This window comes from Rhincodon typus, chromosome 13 (genome assembly GCF_021869965.1).
Source record: "Rhincodon typus isolate 14 chromosome 13, sRhiTyp1.1, whole genome shotgun sequence".
Taxonomy (NCBI): Eukaryota; Metazoa; Chordata; class Chondrichthyes; order Orectolobiformes; family Rhincodontidae; genus Rhincodon; species Rhincodon typus.
Window position 1 is genome coordinate 71,811,677 of NC_063344.1, and position 15,866 is coordinate 71,827,542.

General features: G+C 42.2%; 1 protein-coding gene across 1 annotated transcript in view; it reads left to right on the forward strand.

Annotated features, from left to right (window-relative positions):
- The window catches only part of ky (kyphoscoliosis peptidase), a 56,105-nt gene extending 40,818 nt beyond the window's left edge, over nt 1-15,287 (forward strand). The window contains exons 3-6 of the mRNA XM_048604147.1: nt 1,505-1,610; nt 2,207-2,395; nt 4,417-4,607; nt 14,380-15,287. Of these exons, the coding sequence (XP_048460104.1) occupies nt 1,505-1,610; nt 2,207-2,395; nt 4,417-4,607; nt 14,380-15,287 (1,394 nt within the window). The remainder of the gene's footprint in view (nt 1-1,504; nt 1,611-2,206; nt 2,396-4,416; nt 4,608-14,379) is intronic.
- Nucleotides 15,288-15,866: the final 579 nt, after the last annotated feature.

Genomic DNA, 15,866 nt, shown 5'->3' on the forward strand with positions numbered 1-15,866 from the left:
TCACTCATAATATGTAATCCCAGTCCTTGCAAACAGTACCACATAATTAACAAACCACAACAGATACCGGGCTTTTCTTTAAACTAAAAGCTTTATAATATACATTAACATATTCAACATACAAAGAAATCAAAGAACGACAATGGTTTTTCACAGTTCTTACGAATCATAAATCAAGATGTCCCTCATCGAGGACAGCTGTTAATTTCTTGCAACAAGCATGTCTTTTGTAAAACATAATATGCAACTTTTGTCAACCAATTCTTGTTTAGAATTCTCTTTCCTTTCTCACATTTCCTTTTATAGTAACAAAGTTGATCCTCAACCTTTTCTCTGAATGAATATTATCCCAAAGAGAACAATTATACACAGAAAGGACAAATTTTTCTTAGGATGTCTTAAATTTGCATTTCCTTCTCTATGTCCAGTAAAGGAAACCCCATGTCTATTGCTTCTATCAGTGCTAGTCTTTCTGCAGTTAGGGCATTTTTAAATAGACTCTTTTATTTCCTTGTCTTCCCTTGTACATCACCTACTTCTTTCAAAAGCATATCTCTTTAATATGTTTCACCCTGTAGAAAAGTGGCTTTTCTTTTTAACCAAGCCACTACAATCACATCAATGTGGCTAAGAGAATGAAGAGAATCTTCAAAAATTACTTTTCTTGCAGTGGGAAAGTCCACACTAACCTCTTGATCACACTGTCTCTTTTTGAATTTGCCAAGACTTGAGTCTCACTTTTAAGCTCCATTGGAAAGTTCTTTTGCTGCACAGGCTGGCTGTCCCCAATCTGGTGCTACAGAGGAGACACCAAATTGTTTCCAAGTATCCAACTCTTCTTGTTTTGAATCTCTTATCAATTTATTTTCTCATTTGTTTGTCACCACTAAAATGCCCTGATCACAGGGATTCCATTTCTAGTCTCTTCCCTAGTTTGTTCCATAGCTGTTGCTCTAGTTTGACCATAGTTTCTGCTGGCCCTCCAATCTCATTCTGGTCCATTGCTAGGTAACCTCTCCTCCCACAATCACCACACATGATCATATCCTAGGGCAAGGCCACTTCCAGTTCCAATCTGGGAACCATTGTCGAATTTCATGCACTTTCACTTCATTTTGCCAGTCCATAGATCTTGTTTTGTCTCCAAAAAAAACCCAAAGATCTGCAGATGCTGAAAATCAGAAACAAAAGCAGAAATTGCTGAAAAAGCTCACCAGGTCTGGAGAGCATTAGTGGAGAGAAAGCAGAGTTAACGTTTTGAGTCCACTGACCCTCTTCAGAACAGTGAATTTCATTTATTAGAGAATAAGAACCACCAAGCAAAGTATTCACTTTGAGTCTTCCTAATAGTTTCCTTTGTTAAGCAGGTCAGACCCCATAAAGTCACCCTACATAATTTCTGTCCTCAATATGTTGAATTCAAAGCTCATTGGACCATCCATAATTTTAACTAGGACCTCAACACTTTGGAATATTCATTCTGATAAGTGAATATCTATGCTAGATATTCAGTGTTACTCCATTGCTGAAACCGCCAATGTCAAAATCATGGGTATTATCACTGACCAGCCATTAAATTACTGTGACTGTCAGAAGCTGGGAATTCTGTGGTGAGTAACTTACATCTTTTTTTCCCAAACCATCTACATGGCACAAGTTAGGAGAGTAATGGAATACTTCCCACTTGACAACAGTGTATATTGTCTATTATCTCAAATGCAACAAATCAAAACAGTAGGGGCAGCAGATACATGGGAAGACCACAACCTGTAAGTTCCCCTCCAAACCACTCACCATCCTGACTTGGAAGTATATTGCCATTCCTTCACTAGTGCTGGGTAAAAATCCTGGAATTCTGCGCCCCCAATGGCATCATAGGTCCATCTACAGCATAAGGACTGCAGCATTTCCAGAACGCAGCTCACCACCAACTTCGCAAGGGCAACTAGAAATGGGAGACCTAATGATTGACACCTTGATTCCAAGAATAAATAAACAAAGTCCAAAATCATCCCCTCCTCTTACAACCTATGGGCTTGCAAAATCCAATTGACATTGCAAAGGCAACTGATTTAATTCTCTCCCCCTTAATCAAACCCCATTGTTACCAAACCCTATCTATGTTAGTCCTCACAAGTTTCTCAAAAGAAGATCATAAACTGGATGTGCCTAATGATTGACTATACATTAAATGCCATCAAATTAGTCTTGCAGGTATACAGTGTACTACAATTGAAGGATACTCCAAAGGCTACAACTATGATGTTGGGAAGACATTCACAGGAGAAGATGACCATGCATGGAATGCTGTGTTTTTGGATGGGAAGTGGCACCTTCTGGATAGTACTTGGGGGGCAGGCCACGTTAATGAGACTTGCACCAAGTTTACTTTCAAGTTAGTATTTCTTTTCAATTCATCTAAGTTCTTTGTTCACCTTTTTCTAAATTGCAGGCACTGTAATCATTTAGTATGAATATGTTGCTATTTTACTCTGTGGGATGAGTTATCTTTCTGCCTTCTCATCTTTCCCCTGAATTGAGGTCCTTTTTGATCTTGCCCAAGAATGGAAACAGGTCACCATTTGCAGAACTTTCGCTGAAGTTGCTCCACACTTAGTGATCAGAGAATGGCACAGTCATTCATGGAAACCCACCTGAAACATGGCACTTGGTGGGAAGTAAGTCATCTCTGTTCAGTCCCTTTCCCCTAAAGATGGGGTGAACTGCATTGAAACTGGATTGTGATATTTGACAGTACCTGGCATTGTAACCCCCCTGGACCTCCTCCTTTGGCATACTGCTTCTATCAAATGGAAGGGCAGTATAGATGAGAAACTGCAGTTGTTATGCTTGTTGCTCAGGTAATGATCTTGGCACTCGCGATCCAAAAAGTCATCCACAGCATGTGCCCACATCTTTGGGTCAAATTACATTGGATGCCCATATTGGTGTTGTCTTCATTGCCCACTCTGGACTTGTGAATTGTGGGTTGATTAGGAGGGCAATGCTGATCTGATGTTATTTTTAAGTTGAACACCTCATTGAATCTCTGATCCTTAAACAGCTGAATGTGCATCAGCTCAGCAAGGAGTAGAACACACTTACCTTTCCTCACCATCCTCCGTTAACCCCCTCCCACTTCCCTCGCAGTTCCCATTAGTGCAAGAGATTGTCAACTACTTCCTGTTTTTTTTTGTACGATAGCAGCTGCTGATTTATTCTGGCTACTGTTGAAATCCCTTAGGACTTTGGAATTGTCTATGGTTGCTTCAAGTTACTGTTGATCAGAGTGTGGTGTGACGTATGCTGAAGAATTTTGTCCTGTATTCAAGATCCCTGCAAAAAACAATTTTTTTCAGACATGGGCGCACCGGTAGACATCCAGTACTTAGTTAGACAAATCCATCAGCATTCTTGCGTAGATTGCCCCATCAATTTGTTCTTCTGAATCCACCTCAGCAAAGTGCATGTCTGACCTTGCTGTCAGGCAAGGTGGCACCTCAGTTGGCCCCGTTGCCTGCCCTGGCTACAGGCCATTCATCCCTAGTATCTGACCCACTCTGAAGTTATCCTCTCAGATAGGCATGGTGTCAGAGTCTGAACTGACAACTGCCGATGTCAAATTGTGTGTCATTGCTGGGTGTTCATCATCACTGCTCTGGTCTCCTGTTTCTCTGCTTCCCAGCCAGGGAGCATCTCTTGGGGACCTGAATGCGGGAAGGCAAAAGAGTAGTTTTCAGAGCATGGAGGTGCCTGCTTACACCATTTGCAGTGTATAGATCAGCACTAAGTGAGGGATGAGGGGGAGATGAGATCCAAGAAGGACGATGACGTATGAAGATATTGTCACTTTCAATGGTAATTCCTTCCTGTAGCTGATCATGGCCTCAGAAATCAGTACTTCAACAATGACTGGCACTGTCCATTCCATGGCAGCTGGGGCATGCAGTTGAACCTCCTTATCAGCTGGCTTCCCAATCTTACAGCTCCTTCATATTTATCTGACCTTTTCTAAAAGGGTTACAGTCTGTGCTCCTCAGGAGCACATGTAACAGCACAAAGCTGTTCACCTGATCTATAAGAAGCCTTTAGACAGGCTGTTGATCTCAATGGTCAAATTCAGATGTTTTAGAGCTTGGGGCGAGTGGGTGGGTTTGAGGTAATTGACTCCTCCCCTTTCCCCTCACCCATTGAGAAAAGCTCCAAAGTTCTGCAGTGTCATGTGCACCATTGATGAAAGATATTTGAATGATTAGGAGATATGGCTTCACTTGCCTAGGTGATGAAATTGACTAAAAAAAAGGCCTCACACTGATCCCAAACTCCTCTGAAAGCAAAATAGAGCCTGCTATTTTACAGTGCAACTTGGGAATTTTACTCCATGTATTTCTAAAATACTCTATCTTTATATTGCAGGTATGTTGAATTTTATTTCTTTACTCATCCTACCCTCTTCATCAATAATCATTTCCCCAATGATGAAAAGTGGCAGCTCATTTCTCCAAAGATTTCCCTCAAAATATTTGAAAATATGGTCTTTAGGACAGGAGAGTTCTATGATATTGGTTTGACATACATCCATCCCGAAGTACAGGTGGTGTCCACAGGTAAATGATGAAGACATGTACCGGTTCTCAGGATTGTACAATAAGTTGAAACATGAAATTATTGGGCTGCAACAAAGAGAGACAGACCAACGGAAGGACTGAGAAAGAGAGAAAGGCGGCAAAAGGGTATTTGGTTACAGAGAACAAGATAAGGCAGGAAACAGGGGAAGATGGGGAGAGAGAGAGAGAGAAGGTTGAAGGAGGAAGAGAAAAAGAGGGAGCAAGAGAAAGTAAAAAGACAATAAGAGAAAGAAAGAATGAAAGAGGTAAGAGAGCTGAAGAATGAAACAGAATGAGGAAAAGAGGGGGTTTTATGATTGTATTGACAATCTGCTATGTCTAGATTTTGGGTAAGGGTCTCAATGCACAGTTCAGCAGCAATCACTCTAGTTAGAGATTTATCTTTCAACACAATTGATCAGCTTTCAACCCACTGGCTGAAAGAAAAACAGCACCTACAATGATATCTGGCAAATTTGTATTTGAACCACAAAAAGTAACATTTGATAGAAGAAGAGGTGTTTATTCTTGAAATCAACTAAAGTGGAAATTTAGGGCTGGCTTCTTTCCTGTCTGCAGAAAAGATCCTGAGCTTCCAGTTGCCTGCCACTTCAACACACCACCCTGTTCCCTGGACACCATCTCTGTCTCAGGCTTGCTGTAGTGCTCTAGCAGAGCTCAGCACAAACTGGAAGAACAGCAGCTCATTTTCCACTTGGGGACCCTGCAGCCTTCTCAACTCAGTACCGAGTTCAGCAGTTTTATGGCTTGAGCTCTCCCATGTCCTTACCCCAACCCCACACACCAGTCCTTGCGATCACATAGTCTACTATTAGATGCAACCCATTGTTAGCCATTAACAGTCCCCATTAATAGCTATTCAACCTCTTAGCCAGATCATTATCCACTCCTTTGTCTATCCAACTGTTCTTCTGTCTCTTTGAGCTCTATCCCTACTTATCATTTACTCTTTACCCCCTCCATCATCCTATCTTCTGCATATAAACCGACAATTCCCTAGCCACCATCCGTTCTGAGGAAGGGCCAGTTGACCCAAAACATTAACTCTGATTTCTCTTCACAGATGCTGCCAGACCAGATAAGCTTTTCCAGCAACTTCTGTTTTTGTTTCTGGTTTCTTTGCCTTTGTTTAGTTTATCCAAAATAAGGTTATTCATAATTTTACAATATATGTAGAAAGGATAAAACAGTAAAGCATAACCATTCTACAAATGCGTATATAATTCTTTACAAAATCAAAGACACATGTACAAACAGTGACCTAGAACTTTCCAAACAATATAACTGGGCATAGCACCAAAATTCACTGCAAATCTTAACTTGCATAAGACACGGTGTTTGAACCATCCAGCCTTAATGTTCCAAGCTTACTTCATCTTCTCCAATTATGGATGCAAATTAAGTAATTAAGGCCAGCTACTGCTTGACACATTAAATATAACATAATTGAGAAAATACAATTGTGGAAGCATTTCACATTTTAGTGCAAGCCATCCTGTAAACATTCATTCAAGGTTGCAGAAAATACAGTTTAGATCCTTGAAGTAAAATTTGAGAAAATATTGTTGCAAACAGGCAATAAAAGGGCATCAAAAACATTGAATGCTCTTGCACCCAACGCTTGGAGCATGACGTTTCAAGCTACCCTCAGAATAGCCGTGAGTTCAGGGAAGTTGCATGGAGTGTACACTTTGGACACAGGAGAGAGCAAAGGGGTGAAGGTTATGTCAAAAAGGAGTAGAGGATATGAGCAGAGGTTCTGCAGAATTAGCATAAAAGATTGGGGAAACTCAGGCAGAGAAATTCACATCCTCCTTACGTAGTTTCTCAGGAAGCTCCAGGTCATATGTTAAATATTTTCACGTTACATACACATCTTATAGTGCAGCATCAAGATATATACAGCAGGAAAGGAGAAAGAACTTGCATTTACATAACCCCTATTCAACCACAGTCAATCATAGATTCATACAGCACAGAAAAGGCTCTTCAGCCCATCAAGTCTGTACCATCATAATTATCACTAAAGGCATGCTAATCCCAATTTCCTACACTTGTCCCATATCCTTCAATGATATTTAAAGTGCTATTCCAAATATGGTTTTAAAGGTTGTAAGGTTTTCAGCTTCCACTATCTTCCCAGGCAGTGCCTTTCAGATTCCCACCATCCACTGAGTGAAAAAGTCTTTTCCCAAATCCCCTCTATATCTCCTGCCCCTTACCCTACAACTGTGCCCTCTCATGACTGACCCTTCGACCACGGTGAACAACTACTGTCTGTTCACCTTGTCCATACTCTTCACAACCTTATACACCTCAATCATGCCCCCCTCAGTCTTCTCTGCTCTGAAGAAAACGATCCAAGCCTATCTAGACTCTCCTTATGGCTCAATTTCTCCATCCCAGGCAACATCTGGCGAACCTCCTCTGTACCCCGTCTAGTGCTATCACATCCTTCCGATAGTGAGGTTGGAAGCTGAAGTCCAGGACAAACAGGGTAGTTATCTCTGGATTACTACCAGTGCCACGTGATAACAAGGTAAGAAATAGGAAGAAAGTGCAGCTAAACACGAGGCTACAGGGCTGGTGTAGGAGGGAGGGCTTCCATTATGTGGATAATTGGAGCACATTCTGGGGAAGGTAGGACCTGTACAATAAGGACAGGTTGCACCTGAACCAGAAGGGCACAAATATCCTGGGAGGGAGGTTTGCTAGAGCTGTACGGGATGGTTTAAACTAGATTGGCAGGGGGTGGGGAACCGGATTTATAATTCAGAGGGTGAGGTATTCGGCCTTTCAACAGACACAATAGGGAGTGAGGTTGTTTATAAAGAAATGCAGTCGATGGAGCGTAATTGTGGACACAGGGATGGTTTGAAGTGTGTATACTTCAATGCTAGAAGTATCAGAAATAAGGCGGATGAACTTAGAGCGTGGGTCAGTACTTGGAACTACGATGTTGTGGCCATTACAGAAACTTGGGTAACTCAGGGAGAGGAATGGTTGTTGGAAGTTCCGGGATTTTGATGCTTTAAAAGAAATAAGGAGGGTGGAAAACGAGGTGGGGGAGTGGCATTGCTAGTCAGGGCGAGTATAGCAGCTACTGAAAGGCAGTTCGAGAATGATATGTCGACAGAGTCAGTTTGGGTTGAGGTCAGGAACAGGAAAGGAGCAGTCACTTTGTTGGAGGTTTTTTTACAGACCCCCTAATAGTTGCAGAGAAGTAGAGGAGTGGATTGGGAGGCAGATACTGGGAAGGTGCAGAAGTCACAGGGTTGTAGTCATGGGTGACTTCAACTTTCCAAATATTGATTGGAAACATTTTAGTTGTAATAGTTTAGATAAAGCAGATTTTGTCCAGTGCATTCAGGAAGGATTCCTGACACAGTATGTAGATAGACCAACAGGAGGAGAGGCCACTTTGGATTTGGTGCTTGGTAACGAACCGGGCCAAGTGTTAGATCTGTTGGTAGGAGAGCATTTTGGCGGTAGCGATCATAACTCTGTTTCTTTCACGATAGTCATGGATAAGGATAGGTACATACGGCAGGGTAAAGTTTATAATTGGGGGAAGGGTAATTACAATTCAGTTAGGCAAGAACTGGGTAACATAAATTGGGAACAGATGCTGTCAGGGAAGAGTACTACAGAAATGTGGAGATTGTTTAAGGAATGCATACTGCATGTGCTCGATATGTTTGTCCCTAGCAGGCAGAGAAGATGCGGTCGAGTGAGGGCGCCATTGTTCTCCTGAGAGGTCGAGCGACTGGTTAAGAGGAAGATGGAAGCTTATGTAAGGTCTAAGAAAAGAGGAACGGAAAAGGCTCTAGAGGGACACAAGTTAGCAAGGAAGTAGCTGAAGAAAGAGCTTAGGAGAGCTGTAAGGGGGCATGAGGAAACCTTGGTGGATAAGATCAAGGAAAACTCCAAGGCTTTTTACACATATGTGCAGAACAAGAGAATGACCAGAGAAAAGGTAAGGCCAATCAAGGATTGTAAAGGGAATTTGTGCACCGAGCCTAAAGAGATAGGAGAGGTCCTTAATGAATACTTTTCTTCAGTATTCACAACTGAGAGGGATCTAGTTGTAGAGGAGGGCGTTGTGAAACAGGCAGGTAGGCTAGAGGAGGTTGATGTTAGTAAAGAAGATGTGCTAGAAATTCTGAGGAAGTTGAAGATAGATAAGTCCCTCGGGCCTGATGGAATTTATCCAAGGATACTATGGGAAGCGAGGGACGAGGTCGCAGGGCCTTTGGCGATGATCTTTTCGTCCTCACTGTCCACGGGTATAGTGCCAGAAGATTGGAAAGAGGCAAACGTCATTCCCTTGTTCAAAAAAGGGAGCAGGGATAACCCCAGAAATTACAGGAAAGTTAGTCTTATATCAGTGGTGGGCAAATTATTGGAAAGGGCTCTGAGAGACAGGATTTATGATCACTTGGAAAGGCACAGTTTGATTCGTGATAGTCAGCATGGATTTGTGAGGGGTAGATCATGCCTCACAAACCTTATTGAATTCTTTGAAGAGGTGACCAAACACGTGGATGAAGGTAGAGCAGTGGATGTGGTATACATGGATTTAAGTAAGGCGTTTGATAAGGTTCCCCATGGTAGGCTCATGCAGAAGGCAAGGAGGCATGGGATAGGGGGAAATGTGGCAGATTGGATTCAGAATTGGCTGACCCTTAGAAGACAAAGGGTGGTAGTGGACGGAAAATATTCAGGATGGTGCTCAGTTACGAGTGGTGTACCACAAGGATCTGTTCTGGGTCCTTTTCTATTTGTGATTTTTGTAAATGATTTGGATGACGGAGCGAAAGGGTGGATTAGCAAGTTCGCAGACGATACAAAGGTGGGTCACGTTGTGGACAGTGCGGAGGGCTGTTCTAGGTTACAAAGGGACATTGATAGAATGCAGAGCTGGGCTGAGAAGTGGCAGATGGAGTTTAACCCTGAAAAGTGTGAGGTGATTCATGTTGGAAGGACAAACTTGAAAGCAGAATACAGGGTTAACAGAAAGATTCTTGGCAGTGTGGAGGAGCAGAGGGATCTTGGGGTTCATGTTCACAGTTCCCTGAGAGCTGCCACCCAGGTGGATAGAGTTGTTAAGAAGGCGTATGGTGTGTTAGCTTTCATTAATAGAGGAATTGAGTTCAAGAGCCGTGAAGTTATGCTCCATCTATACAAAAGCCTGGTTCGGCCACATCTGGAGTATTGTGTCCAGTTCTGGTCACCTCATTACAGGAAAGATGCGGAAGTGTTAGAAAAAGTGCAAAGGAGATTTACCAGGATGTTGCCTGGAATGGAGGGAAGGTCTTACGAGGAAAGGTTGAGAGAGCTAGGGCTTTTCTCTTTAGAACGACGAAGGATGAGCGGTGACTTGATAGAGGTGTACAAAATGATCAGAGGTATAGATAGAGTAGACAGCCAGAGACTTTTTCCTAGGGTGGAGGTAGCTTTTACGAGGGGACATAGTTTTAAAGTGAAAGGAGGTAGATATCGGGGAGACATCAGAGGTAGGTTCTTTACTCAGAGAGTGGTAGGGGCGTGGAATGCATTGCCGGAGAGGGTAGTGGAGTTGGCGTCATTAGGGGCATTTAAGCGGCTATTAGATAGGCATATGGATGATAGTATAAGGTAGCGGTGGAGGTTAGATAGACCTTAGGTTTCGGGTAAAAGTTCAGCACAACATCGTGGGCCGAAGGGCCTGTACTGTGCTGTACTGTTCTATGTTTTATATGTTCTAACCAGAACTGCACACAGTACCCCAGCTGCAGCCTGACCAACACCCTGTACAATTCCAACATTACCTCCTTGCTCTTATACTCTATGCCACGACTGATAAAAGCAACTGTCCCTTATGCCTTCTTAACTTATCCTATTCACATGCTTTACCGACTTCAGGGATCTATGAATAATTACCCCACTATGTCTCTGTTTCTGTAAGCTACCCAGTGTCCTGCCATTCTTTAAATACTCCCTCATCTTGTTTTCTTCTTTTCTGCCACTGGTCTGCCCGTATGACCAACCTGTCTATATCTTCCTGTAACCTGCAACCATCTTCTTTGCTGTTAATTGCTCTATCAAACTTGGGGCCGTCTGCAAATTTGCTTAACATTCCCCCCACATTTTCAGCAGTATTTATGTATACAACAAACAATAAGGGTTCCAGTACTGATTCTTGTGGTACACTGCTGGACACCAGTCTCCAGTCACTCAAACAGCCCCTACCACTACCCTTTGTGTCCGATTACTGAGCCAGTTTCTGATCCATCTCACCAAGTTTCCCTTAATTCTATGTGCTTTAACCTTCTCAATTAGTCTTCCACATGGGATCTTGTCAAAAGCTTTGCTAAAATCCATATAAACTACATCAACTGAACTTCCCTCATCCACACACTTGATGACATTTTCAAAAATTTTTAACAAATTTGTTAGGCATGACCTCCCTCTGACAAAGGCATGCTGACAATTCGTAACTAACTTTCCAAGTGGTTATTAATTTGTTCCTTCAGAATATTCTTCAATAGTTTCCCTACCACGGACGTGAGAATCACCGGTCTGTAATTTCCTGGTTCATCTCTACTACCCCTCTTAAAATGGAACCACATTAGCTGCCCTCCAGTCCTCTGGCACCTCCCCAGTGGCCAAAGAGAATTAAGATTTTGTGTCAGAGCCCCTACAATTTCCTGCCTCGCCTTTCACAGCAGCCTGCGATGCTATTCATCCGAACCAGGGGGATTTGTCTGTTTTTAAACCCGACAGAGCCTCTAATACCTTCCCATTTCCTACATCAAACTGTGCAAGTTCCTCACAGTCCCTTTTCCTGAATTCTCTACCTGCGTTCTCCTTTACCAGATTGAAGACTGAAGAGAAGTATTCATTCATCTTCCTTCTAATATCCTCCGATACACACACAGGTTGTCCTCCTGGTCCCTATTGGGCCCTTTTCTTTCTGCAGTTAACCTTTTCCCTTTAATGTATGTACAAAATATCTTAGGATCTTCCCTAATCCTGTTCGCAAACCGTTTTTCATGCTGCTTGTTTGCTCTTCTAATTGCTTTCTTAAATTCCCTCCTGTACTTGCCTGTATTCCTCTAGAACTACAGCTGAATTGCTCCTTTTGGACTTGCTAAAAGCCTTACTCTTCTTCCTCTTCCAGTACTGAACTACCCTAAACAACCAGTGTTATCTGAATTTATTGCTCCTATATTTCCCTCTAAAGTTTACTGTGGCCAGATCCTGCTTTATTTTAATAAAACCTGCCTTCCCCCAATCCAAAGCCATCTTTTGCAAGCCATTTTTCTCCTTGTCCAGAACAAATTTGAACTGTACCGTGTTGTGGTCACAATCACCAAAATGATCCTCCACCGCCACATCGAATACTTGTCTGGCTACTTACTCCAGAACCACATCCAGCACTGCACCAGCCCTTGTTGGGCCTTCAATGTCTTGATCCAAAATTCTTCCCTGGATACATTTCAAGAACATCACCCCCTCTAGACCCTTAACACTATGACTATCCCAATTTATGTTAGGCAAGCTTAAATTCCTGAGTATAAATACCTGATTATTACTCACACACACCTCTGTGAACTGTCTACCTATTTGCTGTTTTATTTCTTGCTGACTCTTTGGGGGCCTATAATACACTCCCAGTAAAGTAGCTCCTCCCTTAACATTCCTAAGTTCAATCCACAAAGCCTAGTTTGAAGACCCTTCCAAGATATCATCTCTGCTTATTGCAGTAAGTGACTCCTTAATTAATGGTGCTACACCACTACCCTTTTTATATCCTCCTCTGTCTCACCTAAAATCCTATAACCTGGAATGTTGAGTTTCCAGTCCATCTCTTTCCTCAACCATGTTTCTGTGATGGCAACATTATCACACTTCCATGTGCCAATGCACACCATTAACACATCAGTCTTACCTATTACACTTCTCGTATTGAAATAAAGACTAACCAGCCTCGCCTTTCTCTCTTGACACTCAACATGGCTGAACTCATTCTGACTTGCTTCCTTTGCTACAGCATGATGTGTCTTGGTTTCATCGATATTTTGTGTGCTCCCACCTTGCCAGATTAGTTTAAATTCCTCCCAATAGCACTAGCAAACCTACCTGCAAGGTCGTTGGTCCCAATGTGTTTCAGGTTAAGATTGTCCCATTTGTACATGTCCCACTGGGAGTAATCCAGAGATCACAATAATTGAGGTCCTGATTTTTAATCTACTGCCTAGCTCCCTGAATTCTTGATGCAAGACCTCATTCCTCACTGCCCAAGCCATTGGTACCAACATGTACCACGACCTCTAGCTCATCACCCTCCCCAGCAGTCAATTCAAAGCACTTTACAACCAATGAAGTAATTTTGGAGTTGCTGTTACAATATAGGAAATGAGGTAATCAATTTGTACACAGCAGGATTCCAAAAGCACAAATGAGGTAACTGCCCAGATAAGCATTGCTGCTTTAGAGATAAACCTTAGCCAGGACACCTGGGAGTATTCTTCCCTTCAAAGTATTGCCACGAGATCTTTTGTGGCCAACCTGGAAGTGTACTGGAGGTAGGTTCAACTGAGGTGTTTGAGAGGGCATTAGATGATTATTTAAACAGAAACAATGTGCAGGTTATGAGATAACGCAGGAGATCGGCATTAACCCAAAATTCCTAGAGAGCCAGCACAGACACCAAGAGATGAATGGCCTCCTTGTACAGACCTAACACTTGTGTGATGATGGACAGAAAGCTTACGCCTCCAAAGATGCTGCACTCCCTCAACACTTTACTGGAGTGTCAGCTCAGAATTTGTGCAATGTTTTACTTGAGGGACTGGGGGTGTGGGAGACCGGGGAGAATGGAGATGTAAGATTGACGGAAAAGATCGAGTTTGCCCTGATCAGTGCCATATGCAGGGATGACAGCGGATAGGAAAACAATAGACCACAGTAAACCTGAGATGCAGTGGTAACAAGTAACTGAATGTGTTGTTACTCAGGTTTAAAAGTGAGGCCATAACTCATAGAGTCATGATTCAATAATTCACATAACAACCAAATTAATTATTGCTACCTGTTGTTACAGAAAGTAGTCCAGATAATGCACACAGAGCAATTATGTTCATAAATTAGTTGGATCAATTACAGTAATGAGACACCTAGAACGTAAAGAGATTGGCATGGTAAAGGACCAGAGGGACCTCTCTTCATTAGAAAGAGACATTTAGTTATATACAATTTGAGAATAACAACTCCACTAGCACGGGCCAAGGTGCGGAGGCAGGGCCTCCACAATCTACAACAGCCACAAATGGGACTGAACCCACTCTGTTGGTTCTGGTTTTTCAGCGCACCCTAGCCAACTAGCTAACTAACTGATACCTTCCCCAGGAATTAGTAATTAAGTAGTAATGTGCTATTACTTTAAGTCTCCCACACCAGCTAGAAGGAAAACCAGATGAATGACAGATACTGGTCTAACTTGTCAGTATGGAGCTCCAGTATGTTCATTTCCATGAATTGCTGTTTTGTTTTCAACTGATTTTCTACCTCTGCGAAGGCATCGGGAAATACACAGACTGAGCTTCATCATGAAACTCTGGCAGGCGGCAGTGTTAGGTAAAGTAGGTTTATTCAAGAGAATGCAGCAAAGTTATGCTAACTTGAAAAAACAATAGGAACCTATTGTGCGTTCACCAGTGAAGGGCATCTCTAACGTGCTAAACTAATTTTCAATCATTTTAAACAGTGAATGGAAGAGTTATTATCAATGTGGAGGGCTTATATCCTACGTACTTCATGTTCAATCTGGACGGGAAAAAGGACTGCGGCATCTTAACCATAACTAAGTATGGCATGAAGCTTGAGGTTCTTCCACAAACGGCTGGAGAATTCAGGTTAAAGATTTATGCCAAACTATTTAATTCTAAAGAGGAGACTTTTTCCTTTATATGTGCATATTTGGTTAAATGTGATTTTATTGATGAAAACTTCAAGCTACCAAAGATATTTCACAATCCTTTGGGGCCCAGCTGGATTACTGAGAACCAGGGTCTTATGAAGCCCTCACACCCTGAACCCATTATTTACTGTGATGATGGCAAGTGTAAAATAAGGTTCATGCTGAACAGAGATCTCACGTTCACCAGCAAGTTGTCCTGTGATGACGTCACATTGTCAGATGAGGTCATGAGAAATCATGTCTTCAAAACTCAGCAAGGTAACTGGGTGGAATTCCAGATCCACCTTCCTGCAGCCGGTCTTTATGTTTTTACCATCTTTGCCAAGGAGAAGGCAAAACACAATCCAGCACATGATCACGTGTGTGAATACTTCATTTCATGTCGTGGTAAGAATGTCCACTGGCCAAGTTTCCCTAAAATTTTCAGCTCTTGGACTGACGGATGTGAATTAATCGAGCCGCTCTCTGGAATTCTGCCACGCAACGAGATGGTGACATTCAAGCTCAAAATCCCCCATGTGAGAAAGGTCCAGGTTTATGGCAAAACTCCCTGTCCACTGACTATGAACAAGGACGGCTACTGGGAAGGAAGGTGTTACACACAAGACTCCAAGTACCTCAGTGTTGGAGTTTCAGACAAAATGTTTGACACAAAATTTACATTTGCCCTTCAATACGAGATAGAAGACTCATAGCCCACACAGAGAATTAAGACAAGAAATATCTATTGTCATTCGCTATTATTGGCAAAAATGGTGTTACTAGGAATAAAAAGGCATCTTTAAAGAAAATGAATCTGCTTTGTCGTGTGGCACTTGCTTTGCAATGGACAATAAGCTGTGACAGGTTGACAGTAGCTCACTGATTCGTAACTCAGCTGCTGGACAATAAAAACAAATGAAGTTCTCAGAAAAGAAGAAAGAACTTGAACTTATATGTGTTTTTTATATGTTTTGGAATGCCCTAAAAGCATTTCACAGCTAATAAATTACTTTTGAAGTATAGTCACTGTCGTAATGTTGGGAAACAATGAAGCCACTGACAACAATAACTTGTACTTGTGTAACACCTTTAGTATAGTAAACTCTCCCAAGGCAATTCATGGGGAGTATGTTCAACACAATGTAATATCAAGCCAACAAAAGGATGTTAGGGCCCTATTACATAGTCATCTTCACGGTTGAAAAACTCAAGCACTGCCTCCAGGTAGAGGTCCAATTTACTTGTACTTTTTTTAATCTGCCATACTGCATTTGCTACATACAATGCAGTCT